The sequence below is a fragment of the Calidris pugnax genome, unplaced genomic scaffold (genome assembly GCF_001431845.1).
Source record: "Calidris pugnax isolate Ruff unplaced genomic scaffold, ASM143184v1 scaffold25, whole genome shotgun sequence".
Classification (NCBI taxonomy): Eukaryota; Metazoa; Chordata; class Aves; order Charadriiformes; family Scolopacidae; genus Calidris; species Calidris pugnax.
In genome coordinates this window covers 5,977,884-5,998,898 of record NW_015090805.1, presented here as the reverse complement: position 1 = coordinate 5,998,898, position 21,015 = coordinate 5,977,884, and the positions used below count along the sequence as shown (strand labels likewise).

General features: G+C 39.8%; 1 protein-coding gene across 1 annotated transcript in view; it reads right to left on the bottom strand.

Annotated features, from left to right (window-relative positions):
* Nucleotides 1-1,121: 1,121 nt before the first annotated feature.
* DSCR3 (Down syndrome critical region 3) overlaps nucleotides 1,122-21,015 on the bottom strand; it is a 23,647-nt gene continuing 3,753 nt past the window's right edge. The window contains exons 2-8 of the mRNA XM_014938261.1: nucleotides 17,399-17,542; nucleotides 15,975-16,124; nucleotides 11,414-11,494; nucleotides 8,804-8,878; nucleotides 3,737-3,887; nucleotides 3,260-3,412; nucleotides 1,122-1,583 (exon numbers count right to left, since the gene is read on the bottom strand). Coding sequence (XP_014793747.1) covers nucleotides 1,501-1,583; nucleotides 3,260-3,412; nucleotides 3,737-3,887; nucleotides 8,804-8,878; nucleotides 11,414-11,494; nucleotides 15,975-16,124; nucleotides 17,399-17,542 — 837 coding nt within the window. The 3' untranslated portion in view covers nucleotides 1,122-1,500. The remainder of the gene's footprint in view (nucleotides 1,584-3,259; nucleotides 3,413-3,736; nucleotides 3,888-8,803; nucleotides 8,879-11,413; nucleotides 11,495-15,974; nucleotides 16,125-17,398; nucleotides 17,543-21,015) is intronic.

The following is a 21,015-nucleotide window of genomic DNA, read 5'->3' as shown; positions in this document are numbered from 1 at the left end:
ATAAGAATTTCCGATGTTTATTCCTAAAATACAGATGATGCAGAACTAGGGCCAAACCTAGAATTATATTTTCCTGCTTGGCAATGCTGCTGGATAGAGCTGAAGGAAATTATTTTTTGGCAGTTTTCTTAATTGTCTTTTCAGGTTGTCATCTCTACACTTATAGTTTATATAACACTTAGCCTGCCTCCACCCCATGTAATAGGGTATGGAAAATTCACAATTAGAATGAAAGTAGGGCTCTTCTGTTTACTTAAAACAGTATCAAAGTTTATTACCTGCTTGTGTTGGGAAGGTTATTTCTTGCTGAAAGTTTTCCTACATCGTTCCTTTAAGATGTATAGTTACAAACACATTAATGTATTTACTTTAACTCATTCCTTTCCTGGCTTTTACATTTTTACTTGAACAAGTGACAGTGTTAACCCATCTAATTGAAAAGATTGACTGTGTCCCTTGGAATGGTTATTCATATAATGACAAGTCGTGTCCTAAAGGCACAAGGTGCCACAGCATAGAAGTTTTTCAATGCAGTTTTTCATAGAATCATAGAATGGTTAGAGTTGGAAGGGACCTTAAAGATCACCTCATTCTATTCCCCCTGCCATGGCCAGGGACACCTCCCACTAGCCCAGGTTGCTCAGCCCCATCCAGCCTGGCCTCAGCAGAGCCTGCCCTCCGACACAGCAGTGCTGCTGGGGGCACAACAGACCTTTTTTTCCACTTTAAAATTGAGCTGTGGAAGCCTTATAAGCAGGAAGATGGTATAACGCATAGAATAAGTATATTCTCAAGTTAAAAGCTTTTGCCTGCTCTTTTTCATTGCTACTTTACACCAATAGCAAAGACCAAGTAAGAGCATTGTTTTTCTAATCCAGGGGAGAGCCTAGAGAAAAACCACAGGCAAAACAGCTTCAGTCTAAGCATTCCTCCAATACAGATCCATATTCCTGATTTGACCAAAATACACTTGGTGTTATTTCACATCATTATTCATTTCACATTCATCTTACACTATTCATCCCACACCACCACCTCGCATTGGTATAGCACCATTTATTACACCTTCAAAGACAGTATTCAGTATATTACAGGTCCCATACCCTCCCCCCCAGTATATACAGGAATTACTAGGCTTAAGAGGTCTTTAAAGGACTTCGGAACAAATATTACAAAATGGAATAAGGAGAAAAATTTACTACGTATTTCTACAACTTGTAGAAAAATATGGAATCATTTCTTCAGGATTTGTCTGAGAACAGTTGGGGAAGACGTGGTGGTTGCAGTCAGAAAGATACCTGATGAGGCTGCCTGGACAGATACATCCCTGTCAGCTATCGCAAGGCAGGCAAAGTCTTACCAAGATTGGTAGAGAACCAAAATCACAACTACCGGCAGGAAGAAAGAAGTGATGTGTTTTCAGTTAAAATAAGACATGGGTAAGACTTCACTTTGCCTGTGAAGAATTTTGTCCTTTTCCAGTGATTCTCTTCTGGCTGTTTACATCCTGCAGAGCTTCAGCGGGAAGTTCTCTGTGATGAGATGATCATCGTGCAGAAGAACAACAATGTTAACTTCAAACTCTGGAAGAAGGGGAAAAAAAAGAATTAAATAAGGAGTCCCTATGACCCTGCACTGTACCAGTAGGATGGGAGGCAGCTGGTTCCTGCCCTCAGAGGCAGCAAACACCTCACAGGGCTCCTCTGTGCCAATTCAATACCCTGGATTTTCCTGTGGACGGGATGAACACAGGGCTCCAGGTGGGTCCCCACCACCAGCACCCCAGACCTCGGGCCACTCCTGAGAACCTTGGCTCATTCTAATCATCGAGATTCTGCTGGATTAATTTGCATATCACTAAAAACCCGTAACATACAGTCTTCTGGCCAACAGGAAAAGTTCAGACATCTAAGATGTAAATGTTTGGGGAAAGGTGCCTCACAGCAGTAATCACTGTTTAGAAGCACTTGAGTGGAAGAGTCAGGGAACAGACTCCTCCCCTGCTGTCAGCAGGGAACATGGCCCTAGAATCCTGCATTGTGTGTGGCCTTAGGAAACCAACACTGACATACAATATACCTGCCAACCAGGAGAAAAGTTTTCAAAAGAAAAATCTACTCTTTAGATATTACATTGTGTTGTTCAAAATCATTATTAGATCTGTAACCACTCCTAAGCAGAGACAGAATACACAATCAGGTAGAGTTAATAAATGAAGGGAACCAGAGATCCAAATAAACTGAAAATAATTGTTCTTTTTCAGAGTCTTCATAACTATTTTAGAAGACTGTTCTTACAAGCAGAATTAGTTACCACATTAACAGTAGCTGTTGCCACTGTAAATTACTATTCAATAGCTTAAAATGGCAAAAAGTAGAGAATAGTATTATTTTGGGAAAAAATCACTGCACATATCAGGTGCAAAAATGCTCTTAGGGGAGCAGATAAAGAGGTAGGCAAAGCTGGAAAACTAGTTGTGCACATTTGTCCAAGACAGCAGAAAAGTAGGAGGGGCTTCAGTTTGGAAAGATCCTAAAAGCAGAGACTTGTAGCTTTAATCTGATATAGTAAAATAAATAAAAAATAAAACAAACAGATTCCAGCAGGACAAAGAGAAGAAAAACAGGGTAGCAAAGAGAATTTTTGCAGTAGTTACTTGAAAAAGTGAGGAAGATCCTAAATGTCAGGTGTTTTTTAAGGAAAATGTTGGATTTGGCAGCAATAAGAAGGAAGAAGCAGCTGGCGTAGACCAGGAAAAGCGAAGTCACATACAGCCTAACCTTACTTTTTCTACTTCTGAGTCTACATGACAGAATGGGAAAGAAAAAGGAGAGGGAATGGAAAGAAGGGTTCTTGCTGGTAACGAAAAGAAGGAAGGGGTATCTTGGCATATTATTTTTGGGATATTACTCAAATGTTTAATTACACATAAATTTTTGGCAGAAAACACAGTCACCTGCCATTACACTGCTGCTCCTGTCCTTTTACCACAGAATTCTCTTAGTCAGAAGAAGCTTAATAGCAGCACAACTGTTTTTAGTTAGAAGTATTTGGGCTGTATTTTCTCAGTCCTATGAAACACGGCAGACTGCACCCACTCCTCTTCAGGAAACCTCTACAGGCAAACGGATGGATGTCCTTGCTGCTCCTTGCAGGGCTGACAGCCATTTATCTCATGACCCACCAGAAGCTGAAGTGAAACTAGAAACTTCTCTCAGATGCAAGATGCCAACACAGCGTAAAGTCCCTAGGCACTTACCAACTTTGAAGTTCGTTGTTTCCAGGGTAGGGCAGGTGAACAACCTGGGGAACACCATGTAAATAGGAATGGGCAGGCCCCTGCAGACATCCCCATCAGCAATCTGAATATTCTGTATCTCTGTGGCATCCCGGGCGTAACCTTCCGCACACCCTGGGGAAAGGGGGACATTCAGAGGGAGAGGAGGGGAAGGGAGAGAGAAGGCAGTGGGCAAAATTTAAAATAAAGATACACTGGGGTTGGGAGGGAAGTAAGTGTGGGCAAAACATTTTGCCTTTTGACCTGCAAGTTTTCACATTAGCACTCATAGGGTCATAGAATTTACTGAAATTTGCACTTGTTCTACCTGAAGTGCGAAACAATTTTTTGCAAGTCATTTTAATTGTATGGCTTTTGACAATCTTCCGTATTTAAAGGGAAAGAGTGGCAGTGGTAATTGCTAGAGTCTGTACACATGCCGTTAGGAGAGAAACTTACCACAGGTTTCCACACGCACCAACTGCAGCTCAATGCTTTTGACTGCAGCCTCTGCATTCTCCACCACCAGCTCTCCTGTTAGGGGCTGCGTGATGACGCAGTTTGTAGAACTGAGGTGACCTCTGATGAGAAATTTGGGAAGTGAAGCTCTCTGAAAAGATGGGGAGGGGGACAGAAAAAAAACACAACTGTAAGAGCAGACTAAGAAAAAAATACCTTCTAGGAAGACGGTTATCAAAATATGTAGGAAATCCCAAAAAGTTGTAAAGTTAAGAACTCAAAAAGTTTGGAAATGCCTCATGTAGCTTAACTCTTTAAATATGCATCCCTATGCAGATGCATTAAGATATCTCTTAGTACCCTTCCCCCTGACATGCACCCCCCTATTCATTCCATCCAGAAGTGCATTTTTCCTGGCATGAACTGACAAAAGGTGGCTGTTGCAATTGATGAGGAAGTCAGGAATCACATGGTGAAGGAGGCAGGCTGGCAGGAACTGAGAGGATGGTCAAGTTAAGGCAGCTGGCAGTGCCCTAGAGACCGGCATTCTGGTCCCAGTTTGCTATGGGTTACAAGACAGTCTATTGCTTCAGTGATTTTCCCACCTTTTAAAATTTCTCTGTCATCGCTGCTATTGGGAGGGAAGACTGGCATTTAAAAATTCTTCCTTTAATACAAGATGTAGCATACTGCTTCTGTACCGCGATATCAATTAAGGACAGTTACTGAAGAGCTTAATTTGAATACAGCATCATACTTAACTTTTCAAATTTTCTTAACAGCGAGCACATTTCCTATGTTTTAAGGAAGGAGCAGCATGAATCGTTGATCGAGGGCAACAGTCTCTAAATCAGATTCCATAAGAGACCAAAGCAGGGGTTTTGCTCCCCTTGCCTGGGCCAGCAGAGAAACTCATACGCCAGGAGCTCCAGTTACATGTCAGATTCTGGCAGGAGACATACTGAAATGGCCGAGACTTCTACCCACATCTTCAGCTCACATCTTCACCATCCAGCTTTCTTCAAACTCTCTGAGAATCCTGCTCTAGCCTTCCTCTTCTTTTGTGAGTCTTTCTCTCCCATCTTAATTTCTTATTGACATCTTTGATGTTAGCCCCTACCTTCCAACCATCTGTTCACACTTGCTTGCGATGTTGGATTTCCTTGCCCGTGTAACCAATTTTCCCTTCTTCCAAACCAACTCTCTTGTTGCAAACTTTTTTCCTCCCAATCTGTTTGTTTTGCTTCTCAGTCCTGGCTGCCAGTAGCAATGGCAGAAAAGTTATCCTCAGCTATTGTTCAGACTGTTTCACACCCAACACCTCTGCAGAATTTAGCTGTTCCACTCAAAAGAAATCTTTGGGGGAAATAAAACGAGAGGAATTTTCACGTGTTTAGTAAACGGGACCTCATTTGGGTATTTTCTCTTCACTTAAATAACAGAAGTTGCATCCCTGACAAAACCACGCTATGAAATATTGAGTCCTAATAATGTATTAATAAACTGCTTTTTTTATCGAATGATCCCTCACATGTTCTTCTTATGACCACTATTAGTAAACACAGAGTTGCTTCCCTGCTTCACATGGACAACATATAGCTGTCCCCTGAAGTATAGTGGTCAGAACCTAAGAGACAGAGATAAAAGGAACTTGCAGAACAAGAACAAGAGGCCGTTTTCCTCAATCCTAGTCTACGAGACTTTTTTTAAAGGCATATTTCCCCTAGAGTCTTACTACTCTGTCATTACTCTTCATATTTTAATCCTAGCTAGGTCTTCTTTAGCCTATAATTTACACTCTGTTTCATAATCCCCCTAAAATGACAATCAAGAACTTAAGAGCAAATCTATCCTGGTTTTCAATCTAACCTCTCTGTGCTTTGCTTGGCTACTGCAAACCTCCTAACCAGTTTTCTAGTAGTCTACCAGAAATTATAGTGCTGTCACCGTCTCCAGACAAGCAGAGAATTGAGATGTTAATATTTTAAATATACCAAAACAGTGGTTAAAAAAAAAAAAAAGTGACTTTTCTACCTGTCCACCAGGTAGTCACTTCAGACCCACACATTATTCTGACACAGGGAGAGGAATAAATAAAAATACTATTTAAAAAACAGCCACTCTCAATACCATTCCTTAGACAGCTCCACAATTAAATACCAAGATCTCTTGGATCAGAGATGTCGTAAGTTTTCAAACCTACTTTTGTGGTTATGTTCTTGAACTAGAGAAAGGCACAGGGTCTGCCATTAAACTTAAGAAAGAGCCTTTAATGGACAAGACTTTCTCAAGATGTACACCATTGGGTCTTTGCTAAGCTAATGAGTAGAGTATCAAGATACAGAAGAGAAAGAAGGAACAGAAAATAATTTATATGGAAATATGGTTCATAAGAGGAGCAGACTGCTGAGAGTTTAAGTATTTAGCAGTGGTCTCAAAGGAATTTTACCACAAAGATTAGTTATTATATCCTTATATTTGGAAAACCACAAGCTTTCAGTGTGCAGTCATCTCCAGAGTCATGAGAGGCTGCTGGCCACAACCTGCTTATGCTCCAACTCAGCTGGATTTAGAGTTCAGCCATGACAGCTGGTTGGTTTTCTAGAAGTACCTCCTCTACGCTCAAGAATGGTCTATTCCAACAGGCAGAAAGACAAGCAAAGGTAGGAAGAGACTTTCATGGATCAACAAGATGCTACTGATAAAAATCATAAAAAGGAAGAATGCAAAAGATGGAAATAGGATCAGGTGACCCAGGAAGAACATAAAATCACTATCTGAGTGTCCAGGAATGATTTAGGGAAAGCCAAAGGCCACCTGGAGTTAAATCAAAAGACATGAAGGGCAACAAAAAGAGGCCTCTACAAGTCTACCAGCTGCAAAAGAAAGATGAGGGTAAGTGTCAGCCTGCTACTAAGTATGGCAGGGGACCCAGCGACAAAAAGACATGAAAGAGACAGAGGTACTTAATGTCTTCTCTGTCTCGAACTTTACTGATAAGATTTGCCTTCAGGAATCCCAGGTCCCTGCAACCACAAGGCAAGTCTGGAGCAAGGAAGAGTTACCCTTGTTAGAGGAGGAGCAGGTTAGAGAACATTTAAACAGACTGGATGTACACAAGTCCATGGGACCTGATGGGGTGCCCCCACAAGGGCTGAGGAAGCTGATCCATGTCACTTGTGAGGCCAATCTTGATTATCTTTGAAAAGCTGTCATGAACAAAGAAGGTTCCTGATGAATGGAAGACAGTAAATGTCACTCTTATCTTCAGTTAGGAAGTTCCAAGGAACTACAGGCTTGTCAGCCTTGCTTCAATCCCTGTGAAAGCAATGGAGCAAACAACCTGAAAGCCATTTCCAAACATATAAAGGACAAGAAGGTGACTGGGTGCCGTCAGCACGGATTTATGAGAATGAAGTCATGCTTAACCAACCTGATAGCTTTCTATGATGAAATTACTAGCTTGGTGGACAAACAGAGAGCAGTGGATACTGTTTATGTTGGCTTCAGTGCTGTTTTTTATGCTGTTTCTCCTAACAGCCTCGCTGACAAACTGATGGGAGTACAGACTAGATGTACAGCTCAGACACTGAGGTAGACTGAGAACAGCCAAAGGTCTGCGATGAGTAGCACAAAGTCCAGCTGAAGGCCAGTCACTAGTAGTGTACACCAGTGACTGGGGTCAATACTGGAGTCAACATTACTTCACATCTTCAGTGATGGCTTGGATGATGGGACAGAATGCTCCCTCAGTAAGTCTGCAGATAGTATAAAACTCAAAGGAGTGGCTGGTGAACCAGATAGTTCCTCCACAGGGACTTCAACAAGCTGGACAAATGGGCCTGCAGCATCCTGAGCTGCATTAGAAAGTGTTGTCAACAGGTTGAGGGAGGTGATTCTCCCCATCTCTTTGGCACTGGTGAGGCAAAACTGGAGATGACGTGTCCAATTCAGGACTTCCTGGTACAAGAAAAACAGACTTACTACAGCAAGTCCAACCTTTGCTGGATTTGGCCATGAAGATGGTTAAGAGTATGTGACATACAAAAAGAGGCTGAGAGCTGGGATGGTTCACCCTGCAGAACAGAAGGCTCAGGGGGGTCTTATCAGTATGCATAACTACCTGGTGGGAAGGAGTAAAGAAGATGGAGTCAGACTCCTCAGTGGTATCTAGTGATAAGAGAAGAGGCTATGAAAACAAATAGAAAATATTTATTTATTTGGTAATCCCATGAGCGATGAAAACAAATAGAAAATATTTATTTATTTATTTTGTAATCCCATGAGCATGGTCAAACAGTGTAATATTGCTGAATGGTTGCAAGTCTCCATCCTTTGAGATATTGAAAACTTGACTAGATGTGGCCCTGAGCAACCTGCTCTAGATAACTCTGCTGAGCACAGGAGCTGGATTAACCAATTTCCAGAGGTTCCTTCCAACTACGACATGAAACAACCAAACAGCTGATTAAGAGGCCTGTTCTTAGAAACAAGTGGAAGAGTAGGTCTAAATTCAGATGTCTGGGACTAAGAGCAAGGGAAGGCAAATCTGGGATGCAGAAGAGAGATCTAAAGCAGGAAAGTAGCCATATTAACAAAAAGAGCACAATGGCAAACACTGGAAAAACAGAACACGGGTTTCAGTGGACAATCAGAAACCAGTGTTCAGGAAGCTAAATGACCAAGACAGCTACTGCTGTTCATACAGGCTTCCCAAAGCCACATGGAGCTGTAAAAAAAGGCATAACGAAGGATCAAAAAATATATTTTAAAGGATCTTGGCTACAAGTGGTACAGAATGTTTTCCCCTTGCTTCACTGCCATCTTTCACTCAGAAAAATGATAAAAATATTTAAGCGTTATTGAACAAAGTTCCACCTTTCACCAGTCACTACTATCACAAGAGATCAGGCAGAAACACTGTTGCTTACAAAAGCAAAAAAGGAGAAAAAGGGGGGAAAAATAGAGCTGATTATCTGCAGGGCAGCATTTAATCATTCTTCTCCTGTTGTCACTCAGAATCACACAAACATTACATTTAAAATAAAACAAGAAGAAAACCCTTACCTCTTTAACATTTTGCAAAGTTTCAGGAGTAATTGTGAAGTCTACTGGGCTTGGTGTCAGTTTCCCTTTCTGTGACTACAAGTAATGAAAGAGTTAAACTGTAAAAGATGATTTACAAAACACACAGAGAAAACATTAAAAAAAGACAACAAAGTCAAGCAACTGTTGGATGTGTCAGTTTTCAGGATTGGCTTCATACTGAAAGTATGCATCTATGTCATAAAAAACCTAAGACTTCCTGCCTTTGTTATTAAATAACATTATGATATTGTCTAAATAAAACTCACGATGAATTACAAATTTGCACTGTGGAAACAGAACTGGGTCAATTTTTGGTTACTTTGTGTTTGCCATTGCAATAAACCACAACAAGCTCTCAATTTCTAAATTTTTGGCATAAACTCTACCTACACTGAAAAAAAAAAAACCAAAGTAAAAGAAAAACAAACCATGTGGTTGACTACTCTAAACCACCTGGAAAAAAAGGAATACACTACCAATCTGAAGCATATGGTATGTTATAGAAAAAAGTTAAATTTCACATTTTTGTATTTATAAATAATTACATTTTACGTGTCACTTGCAATGTTTCCTTTCATTATCAATGCTTAGTAAATTTGAGCAGGGGAGAGAAGGGGTGATTATAAATGAACTTGCTCCATTGCTTCAAATATGTTTTATAAACTCTTTCTCCCTCGTTTTCTCCGACCACTCACTTTGAACTTTTTCTGCTGCCCTTTCAAATATAGGTTCAGGTCTCCTATGCCATCCTCCTGTTACTAGGAGATCCTCAGCTGATGGAATCTAGTGTAGCATTGATTTAATGGGCCTTGCATCCAGCTTCTTTAACTGCAAAAAGCCAAAACTTTTTGGTCCAGGTTAGCTTTCCATGCTGGAGAAGCCATTTTGGGGGGGGGGGGGCACATTATTACAGTTCTTCAATATCTATTTATCACCATTTATCACAAACCCAAGAAGCTAAATCTTTCCATCAGTGGCTGAATGGGCCTTGAGCTTGGCTGAGATGGCAGCATGAGGACAGCAAGCTTTGCTTACCATTCCCTGACCGACCTCTCCATCCCTATCCCAGTGAGATGCACTGTCTTTTCCCTGCATATTTAGAATAAGTGGCCAGGGCAGCATCAATTCTGAGAGACTCCATTGTATCCAACTGTGAGTTGGCAGAGCACACCACCACCAATGGGCTTCACTTGAACTCACAGTTAGGGTCTACCCTCACCACTTAAGAATTCAAAACAGCTTCTGCTGCCCAGCTGCAAGATGGAAGGCTGACTGTATTTCCCCATAAATGACAAATTCTGGCAAAGAATAAGGTTAAGGGAAATGGTACATTGAGCACTGACAGTGAGAATTATATGTTCAGTAAAACCTCATTAATTCACCCTGACTGAGAGATTCATGATTTACTGACTTGTGATCTAAGAAGTGCTGTAGTGGGAACAAGAAATAAAACCAGGAAACTGCATAATATGTAATTTGTTCACTATTTTGACAAGTGTGGCTTACTTATAATGTAGTAATGGACCAATAAAATGTAGCATAATATATTGTAGAAAATAATAAAAACTTACCAACAGGAAACTTCTTTATAGCACCTAGCTAAATCTTTAAAAAAGGTACTAAATCTTTAAAAAAGGTACTATAGAACTAAAATAACATATTTCCACCATTATTCATAAGTAAGACAAGAGTCTAATACTTTCCTGTCCTGTTAAGAGTTCAAAGGAATGATAGAAACAGTATGTTCTAGCAAGTTGTGGGTGGAAAAAAAAGAGATACTTAATTAGGGCAGCACAGTCTGTACTGACATCAGTTGTTCTGGACACGCGTAAAGTCAACATAAACTAAAAACCAGTCTGATACAGGAACTTCAAATAACAAGCAGCAAAGCATTTCTTGTGAGACACTCTCATCCCACAATGATACCTCCACAGGAGGAATGCTGTCTTCATGTTGCTAATGGCAGGATATGGATATTTTTTAACCTAGTTATCTTAGCACATTGCCAACCATGGGCTTACTTAATAGCAAAGGTGATTAAGCTGACAATCTTCTTATTTCCAACTTGATGCAGTCCCAGCTTTGATACTTTCAGTCAGGGCTCTAAATCGTAATTAGTCATCTGAAGAACAGAAATCAGTTATTTTCTCTTCACCAACGAATTCCCATTTCTAGGGCAGGCATTGTGGGTGTCTGGGACCTTTGGCTAAGGAACGCTGCAGATAGCCTGAAACAGCGTTTAGAAAAACACCGTAATGTTTATCTAACACCATTGTTTCAGAACTGAAAGGCTAAGAAAATAAACTCAGTGGAGTATAAAGACATCTAGTAATGCAAATCCTCTTTGTACTATTTTCTTTAAATGAAGAGAGAGACGTGTTATGCTAATCAGAAGCAACTGACACCCTAGCTCTTCTGGATAGTTTTAGGGGGTTTTTTGAGGCCAGTTTCCTTTACTCATACTTATCCCGTGTGTCGCTATTACAAGTTACGTGGTTTTACCCAGTCTTCTAACCTTACTGTCACACTTCACATAAAGTGGAAATAAGAAAAAGCTCACTTTGTACAGTTAACAGAAACCACACTTACCAGTGAGTGGACTATGAATTCACAAGTCTTGGTTAGGTCTTTTGCCAGCAGAGAACGTCGCATATCACACCGTAGGGTATACTGGCAAGAACAGGATGGCAGAGAAAAAGAAGAGAGCCTTAGTTAAGATTTCCCCTCTCTCTCTCTCTTAACTTCTCATCTTTTTATTGCATATGTACAGAATGTTACTGTTATTAATATTTAAGGCATTATTTAAAACAGGTTAGTAGGCAACATACATACCAGTGAAGGGGAGAGGGGAAGGTATACAGTAAGAGGTATACAGTAATTTTAGACGCTCCCAAATGAAAGCTGACTTTTCTCTGTATGTACAGTCCCATAGTCATTTGCAAATGCTTCCCATATCTTCTGTGATATGTAACAACCTATAAGATTGAGGGACTAATCGACTGACAGAGAGCAGTACGCCTGTACAGCTTCAGCACCCAAATTACATTCACTTAAGAGTGATTACGGTATTGCTTTTATCCACACTTTGGATTAGTGATTATCAATATGATATATTCACAGCCCCTCTAATTTTAAACTTATTACACAATTGAATTTAACAATGGTAACAGTTACGTGCATATTTAACGAGGAACTGTCTTTAACTGTAGAGTGGAACTTAAAAGCAGCAGTGTGCAGTAAAGTCGGGCAATAGGGTTATTTTTGCCGTTCACTGTTCTAAAACTTGCTGTCAATTTCCTCCCCTTTCTTCCCTAAAAAGGGAGCCATAAACGAGTGACCGAAAAACAGCATGACCCTGGTTATCACAGTAATCATACACTTAAGAACCTGTAACATTGCCTTTCAATGTCTTTACATGAGAGGGAATTTGTTGGGGTGGGGTTTTTTTGCTATTTCATTTTTAATTCCCTTACAGGTAAGGAATTAGCAAAACCAGGTGCACTCTGTCTAGGGACCCAACTTTGTAACTTCTAGCTCATGGTGTCTCTCAGCACATAACCTGAACACGCATGTAAGAACAAGACTGGGGAGCATATCTCTTTCCCCATCACAGACTGTGATTTCCACTGAAGTTGACAAGTGTTGAGCACACCTTCTATGACTGCACTACACTTCACTCAGACCAGGGAACACAGTGCAATGAGGCAGCAGGACCATACATGCTTTGCAATTCGGCCCACAGCCTCCCCATCAGTATCCAATTAGAAATTCTTTGCATGAGAACAGAGACTTGGATCTTGATACTGAAACCCCAAGTAACGTACTAATAATGAGATCAAGAAATCTTTTGATGCATCCTGGGCTGCATCAAAAGCAGCATGCCCAGCAGGTCAAGGGAGGTGATTCTCCCCCTCTACTCCACTCTGGTGAGATCCCACCTGGAGCACTGCACCCAGCTCTGGAGACCTCAACATAAGAAGGATGTGGACCTGTTGAAGTGAGTCCTGAGGAGGGCTACGAAGATAATCAGAGGGCTGGAGCACCTCTCCTCTGAAGACAGGCTGAGAGAGTTGAGATTGTTCAGCCTGGAGAAGAGAAGGCTCTGGGAAGACCTTTATAGCAGCCTTACAGTACCTAAAGGGGGCCTACAGGAGAGATAGGGGTGTACTTTTCATCAGGGAGCGTGGTGATAGGACGAGGGGTAACAGTTTTAAACTGAAGGAGGGTCGATTTATATTAGATATGTGAATAAATTCTTTAGTGTGAGGGTGGTGAGGCACTGAAACAGGTTGCCCAGAGAAGCTGTGGATGCCCCATCCCTGGAAGCATTCAAGATGAGGCTGGATGGGGCTTTGAGCAACCTGCTCTAGTGGGAGGTGTCCCTGCCCACGGCAGGGGGGTTGGAACTAAATGATCTTTAAGGTCCCTTCCAACCTAAACCATTCTGTGATTCTATGATTCTAAATAATAGAGGCTTGCTTTTAAACTGCACAGGACTTGGACAGAGGTCTAGGAAGTATTTTGTAAACAGCACCTTTAGTTACTCAAATAAAAAAAAAATAGGTGGCATACTGTTTGTACTCTATTTTTCCATTTATTGATTTGGACACATATACATAGATTAGAAGCAAATGGAACTCTTTCTTTGATTTATTTAAAACTAGCAAAGTATTTTTCAATTCAAGCCTGATTTTCCAGAAAACAGACTTAAAGTTCTTAAAAACAGACTTAAAGAACTTAAAAGTTCTTTACTGTGAGGGTGGTGGAGCACTGGAACAGGTTGCCAAGGGAGGTGGTTGAGGCCCCATCCCTGGAGATATTCAAGGTGAGGCTCGATGAGGCCCTGGGCAACCTCGTCTAGTTGGGGGTGTCCCTGGTGACTTCAGGGAGGTCGGACTAGGTGACCTTTGGAGGTCCCTCCCGGCCCGGACCATTCTATGATTCTATGATTCCCCAATTTATATCTGTGTATTTGTTTTATCAGGTATCAGTGCACCTTATGTAACTGTGGGACCGACTATATTTTCCTCTTCAGGACAGCAGGACTCTCAAAGGTTGGCTGAAATCTAATGATTAACCTTTTAATTACATTTTATCCCCAGCTTGTAAAGAGAAGCTAGGTAGATGAGAGAGGGAATGATAAAACAAAACAAATATTCACCATTAAAGTATACCTTAATTTGCCTATGATTGATACCGGTTGTTTTATCTGGATTACGGAAAGCAACTCAACGAGTTTTGCACCATTTTTGACATACCTACCACAAACAACAGATGATACATTAAAAAGAAAGCCAGGACTGAAAAAAAGATGTGGGAAGTACTTAAAGCCATCCGAACGTAGACAAAAACACGAGAGTTTTTCTTTTAGTTACTTCTGATAGGCCAGTAGGTGGGAGGGGTTTTGTGGGTTTTTTGTTTGTTAGGGTTTGGGTTTTTTTAAATGCCAGACTGTAATATAAGACTTTCAGTTTAGCTACATAACTAGCAGTTTTATACTTCGTCATCAAATCCAGTACTCTCAGCAGTGAGCTACAAAGGGATGTGGGGGGAAATTTTTACAACTCAGTGATTCTTCATCAGCACTGGTGTGAAATCTTTTTCATTTAGTGGCTCCTACAACTTTTCCTTTGAAGAAAAAGACCAAAAAGCTTTTTCTTACTGAGGGGAGGTGTTATCTAACACAGTATCTGCATTTAAGTGATAGCTGAATAAAGACTTTCTTTAAAAAACAAAGCAAAACAAAACCACCCCAAAACCCCAAAACCAACAACAAAACCCCAAACAAACAAGTCCATCTATGGTAATTTTTAACCAAAAAAGGTCAAATTTCAAAATTGTGTTTCTACAAGATTCTGTTACAAGCTTGTAATACATCCAGATTTGGGCAGGAAATGTTACTACTCATCTCCACAGGAAAGCGAACAATTAGTGTTTTTGAAGATGCTACAAGCTCTAAATGCCTTGGTTTGAGTCTTCATTATGAAATTACACAGCCACATTTGTTTTGAACAAAAGGACACTGTGGTGCAGTCTTTTTTCATGAAGGGAATGGATGTAGTTGTCTAGAACACAAGTAGGGATCAGATACATGTTACAGCAGTTCTGACAAGGTATTTCAGGCAAGACAGCTTGTTACTGTTCTGTTTATGCCATCATTCTTTTAAAGATTAACTCTATATGGAAGGCCTGAAACAATAAGTGATGGAAAGATATCCTCTAGTTATTCCTTCTCACAAATGAATGGAGGAAAACAGACTCTGAACACTGGGTAGCTTTGTTCCTGTAGGACTTATCCCTGTGTGTTAAACTGGATCTGGTAAGTCAGTACACTTCACTTTTCATATTGAAGTATTATTAGCATTAATTAGTTGTCTACTATGCTAACAAAGTCTCACTGGTACTTGGTTAACAATACATACACTTGTATCTGGGTATGTACTACAATACAGATTATCTACAAAGTGGTAAATGCAACTTCTTTCACAGTAAAATCAGAACTAGATGCAAACATCACCCTGTAAGAAAACTGTGCAAGATTTAACAAGTGTGGCAAATACATTTTATCCTTTCTCAACCCAAAGCCCCTCTTTCCAGTGTTCTCTCTTGTACATCCTATGTTACATCTGATCAGTTTCATTACCATGAGCTATTTCCAATGAAAAGCTTAAACTTGCTGGAAAAGAAAAGGGAACAGACATCACAACAATTTTTTTAAAGCAGCATGATATTGATGGGATTCTGAGGTATCAGAATGGCTCCTTTGCCACATTTAAGAAGTTTCACCACCTGTGGAAAGTGTTGACTCCTGAGAACTGGAACTGAAAAAGTCAACTAGAAACTACCTAAAAACTAGTACTCAAAAGGTTAACACATATCACAATTTTTAATTTTAAGTTATATCTAGAAAATACAGTACACACCAGAAGAATGTTATATTAATAAAGGGAAGCTTAAAAGCTACTCACTTCAAAGGATCTCTACACTTTCTGCTCATTCTTCAAATTGAGAAAAGAAAACATATTGCAGTATGAAAAGAAAACTTTAGCACAAAACTTTATCCTCTGCTTCCATGGAATAAGAGATGCTTTAGAATACATTCTGTAGACAACAAAAGTTCAGATTTTCTTTACCGATATGACCGCCTTACCTGAATATTAACAAAGACACCGTGATATGTCTCATATAGAACTTTATTCCCCTTCATATGCAATGGAAATTCAAATGGAATTTCTGTCTTGCCACTGGGAAGTTTTCCTGGTTTTACCATTTCAATAGTGCTGTTAATAATTTGAATAGGCTGCAAAGATAAATATTAAGAGGTTTAGGTTGAAGCAGAGTGACAGCCCCACCATTTCAAGAACTAACAACCATCCACCAAACTCTAATAAGAATTCCCAAATTTCCAGAAACTTAGGTATTTCTTTGTGACACACAGCTCTCTAGTCTTACAATGAAAAGAAACATTAAAAATGCTTTCCCCCAAAAAAACCCCACAACAATTTGTGATCTATCTTACTAATGATCAAGCGTATTTAGAGAGCTAAACAGCAAAGTCTCAAGCGCTTTGGAAAGCGGAGTTCCATTTTCTAAATGATGACTGTTAATAGAAGGAATTGGAACAGTTAACAGGAATCAATGGCTGTGTGCACCAGTTGAGCAGTTAGCCATTCCCTCCTACCTTCTCCCACCCTAAAGATACACATTTAGGGCTAGTCTCCCACTGGAACAATGGTTAACTACAATTCAACTGGGGAAGCCTGTTTGAAGATTACACTTCCCTCTGGAGTTTTAGTATTATTTTCCCCCTAATAGGAAGGAAAAAAAAGTCTTGCTTCTACTGGTTTTTTTTCTGTTTTTAAATCATTCATGGGCAAATTCACTACAAATTAAGACATTTAAAGGTCCTGCACCAAGGCTATCCTAACTCAACCGAACTGTTTTGCACATGTAGCTAGACTGCCTCTAGAGAGAGCCAGCTTTGCTTTCATCAGTACAGCCACATTCATGAGGAGCCTGAGATAACCTGCCCTGTTAGCTTCCCAACCCCACGCTTCCAAACCTGGAGAATGCTACATAGGCCTTCCAGGAGCTCCACAGTCAGTCTGCACACAGCCTAATACTTCCACAGAAGAATCTGTGCAGGTCCTGTATCATACCCAGTAAGTAGCACACAACCTCAATGGCCTCCACAGAAACTATTGTATTGTGACTGATGTGGCACAGAAGTCCAATTAAAATGAGTCACTTTTAAAATAAAACAAAAAAAAACAGACAAAAAAAACCCCACACAATTTGTTATTTCTCTTTAAATCATGGTCCTTCAATGCATTACCCAGTAACTATACTATTTATGTTACTGTATTTCAGCCCCAAAGAAAACTCTCCAACAAGTGCAAGTTCCTCCCCCAAAATGTCATCATACATCACTAGGTAATGCTGAGCATTTCTCTGCTTTCTATCATTACCATAGCATGAAGTGCTATAACTACCTGAAAGCCATTAAAGAAAGACTTAATTTGAGAAAAGAGACAAAGATTTTGTGCTAAAAATATTAACCTGCACAGGTCTTACCTTGACAGAGTTATAGAAAGCTTCGAACACACCCACACTTTTAGCACTAAGCTGCAGATTCACTGATCCTTCCATTGTTAACGAGATACCTTGGTGCTGGACTGTGTCCTTACTTGTTATGACCACGACTCCAGAAAGTATTTCCTAATAGAAGAAAAGACAAGATGAAAACATTTGTTTAAATAAATGTCTTTTATAGCTGTTAGTCAGCGTGCTAACTGATTTTCAAACTCACAACAACTGTTCCCAGAGAACAGTCTAACCTTGTCAGAAAAGACAAATACTGATAATGAAAGCAACATGAGGAAGAGACATCTGTACTTCTAGTTTGTTTTCTTTAAAAACACTGTCCTCCTCCTTGCAAAAGGAGCTTCTATTTCTTTCCAAAGTTTCAAGATCTTCCTCTCCAGGAAGATGAAAAATACCCTCATAAACAACTATCAAGTCAGTTGGCAATAGACACATTTCATTTCACAAATTAGAATGAAAGCCCAAGAGAAATTTTTATATGAAGAGTGGGACGGTCAGCCATGAGAGATGGAAGAGAAGGCACAACTGTAAAGGTGATGGCCAAGCTGAGGATAAAACTCACCTAAAGAACAGAGCAGAATAGCTTTAAAATAAAGAAATAGTTGTTCTGCTACACAAGCAAATTCCATGCTACATGGGAAATTATTTAAAAGTGTATCTGAATCAAAGGCACAAGTTGTATGACTCAAGAGGTATGTTATTTATCCCATTAAGAATGTTTTGTCTACAAAACTGTATTTGCACAAGAACACTGCATCTTGGAAGTATCAACTTAGTTATTCTAACACTGGGAAAAAAAAAAAAAAGAAGAAGAAAATTAACTGCAGGAAAACAACACACAGTTCATTTTACATACCCCATAGTTTATCCTTCCCCTCTCCTACAACAGAGAATCCACTCCAGTCCCGAGTTCCATGTCAAACACACATACACATCTCACATCTGGAAATAGCAGCAAGGGATTTGAGAACCTGAAGAAAGTTTCTTGGGGCTAACCTTCTCTTCTGCTCCATGGGAATGCTCTCTGCACCTTCACCAGGCTTGCAAACTAGACACCAAAGGATACTTCAGACTGCCCACTCTACACTTGACCAGTTAAAACCAGTCTACTTATGCACATCTCTGACAGACTCTATTTGCATTTTGCCAGCCTTTTGTCTTTACTAGTGGTACAGGATGACAATATAGAAAAGGGGTCAGGCGGTCTAAAGCAGAACAGGACCGCAGCAGAACATCAAGCATCACCAGGAAGGCTGACATGCTGCAAGTCTGAAAAGAGGACCTGCAGCAACTGGGAAATGCCAGAAACAGGAGGCACAAGCACAAAAGGACAGTGAAGAAAAGCTGACCTAAATACTGTACTGCTTTGCTAACAGGCTTTAATTAGTACAAGCAATTAGGTTATTGCTTTGAAAAATGAGTACAGCCAAACTATAAGAAGCAAGGACAATCCTGAACATATGAACTGCTTTAATAAATGAGAACAGTCTCCCACCACACAGCAACAACCTGTTCCAGAGCTATTGCCTACATACTTTCACACGGTAAGGGTGTATGTATTTGGGACAGAAAGGAGAAGAATGACTTGAAGTTAAATATTTAATTTTTCTTATAACATTCGATGTCTCTTAAGAAACCAAAAACACCTCAAAACCACTTTCTAACAAGAACTTTTAAGGGTCACTAGTGCCGGGGAGAGGGAAGTATAACGAAAAAGGTGTTGTCATATTTACTTAAACTGTTTATATGCAATCAGATTATATTTCTCTTTGATGAGTGGGGAAGTTGGCTATGTCTTTTCTGGAGAAGAGTTACTTCGTCCATTTTTTGTAAAACCAGGGTCCCCTCCAAATACAAAGCTACCAGTATACTTGTCCTTCTAAAAAATACACATCAAAGAACATGATCTTGCCAAGATGTTCAATACTTATAGTTAGCAAACAATTTATGAGAAATCTTCACTTCTGCAAAAGATTTGCAAACGTGTACCATTTGTAAAAGTTACGTGGCATCACTTAATACTAAACTAGTACTGTTTTCAGTCCATATCATTTACCTTTAACAGCACAAAGTTAAAGGTGTAGAGAAAGTCACCATAGGAATTAATCCCCACATACTACAATGTAGTAACTTACAATCAATTGCTCTTACTCACTTTTTACCTTCTCCCTTACTAGGAACTCTTCATGACTTTACCAAGTGATGACAAAACTTTGCAAGATGGAACTAAACTAATACAGTTCTACACAGAATAATGCATCTAAACAGAGTATTCATCCAGAGGAAAGCCTGTATTACGCCAAGCAGACAGAAAAGTTAGGTACATATCCTAAACTGCAAACAAAACATTCTTGTGAAAAGACTGTCCCAGGCTAATGATCCCAAACAAGGTTTTTAGCTTTCTGTTGTCAGTTCCTTACTATTCAGATATGTACATGAAACTGCCAGGAAGACAGACACTTTCAAAGTTTCGGTCACTTTCAAGGTCACAATTGAGATGAACACCTGCTTCATCTGGTCCACCAGCACAATCCCTTGTTATCTCAAGTTGCAGAGCTACCCAAGTCTGGCTGAGGACAACTTGGAACAATCTCCAATCAATAACATGAATCACAGAATCTCATCTTAAGAGTTCTAAGTGACATCTGGACTTCTGACTGAATTAGACAGCTATTTGGTATCTATAAACTTCATGTAAAGACTGGAAGGATCAATGTGCATACCATACTGTCCCATAAATTGTTGGGAAAATTACTTGTAGTGTTAAAATATACATCAATTCCAACCTGACTGCTTACACTGTCGGATCTGTTTGTTACATTAAGGGGTTAGAAAAATTACTAACAAGACACCTTAGGTTCCTTTTAGATTCCACTTTCCACGTAACAGGCATTCCCTTTTAGGACACAGGGCAAACATTTGGCCATATGAAAATTCACATTAAGTTTAAATAAGTCACATGCGTGATCACCTTCCACATCTATTCCTCTGAGCAAGCCACCTGCAAATCTTGACTACATATTCTTCTGATTACTTAGAAAGAAACTGACCACATTCAATAGAAAAAGTCTGCTCTGACCCAACTAACCAGTCATTAGATGCTTTAAAACCTCAATGCTCAGATTTACTAATTAGTTTGCTTTTTTAGAAAAAGGCCTCCTTATGGGCAAATTCTGACAAGTATATTTTGGACTCACTTGTCATTAAAAGTCTTGGCTGATGTTAACTACGGCACCTTTCTTTGTACAATGCATTTTTCAGGCCTTTCACCCTATAATTCCTTTAATTATCAATCTCAGACTAACTGCCACAGTTACTCCAGTCATCCTGTTCAGGTTTTCTAAATAAAACGTGTCATTAGTTGTGCCTGTCCCCTCATTCTTTTGGCATTCCAGAGTTTATTAAATGAGCCTCAATGGCTCAAGAATTCTCCATCCAATTAAAAAAAAAAAAAAAAAAAAAAAAAAAAAAAGGTTGTGGCCTAGGCAGAGCAGAGTAGCGTTCCCTAGTGTGGTAAACCTTCTTCCTTGTTTTATTTGCTAGCGTGTTTCTGTAATGTATGAGGCAGAGTCTTTCCTTCACTGCTT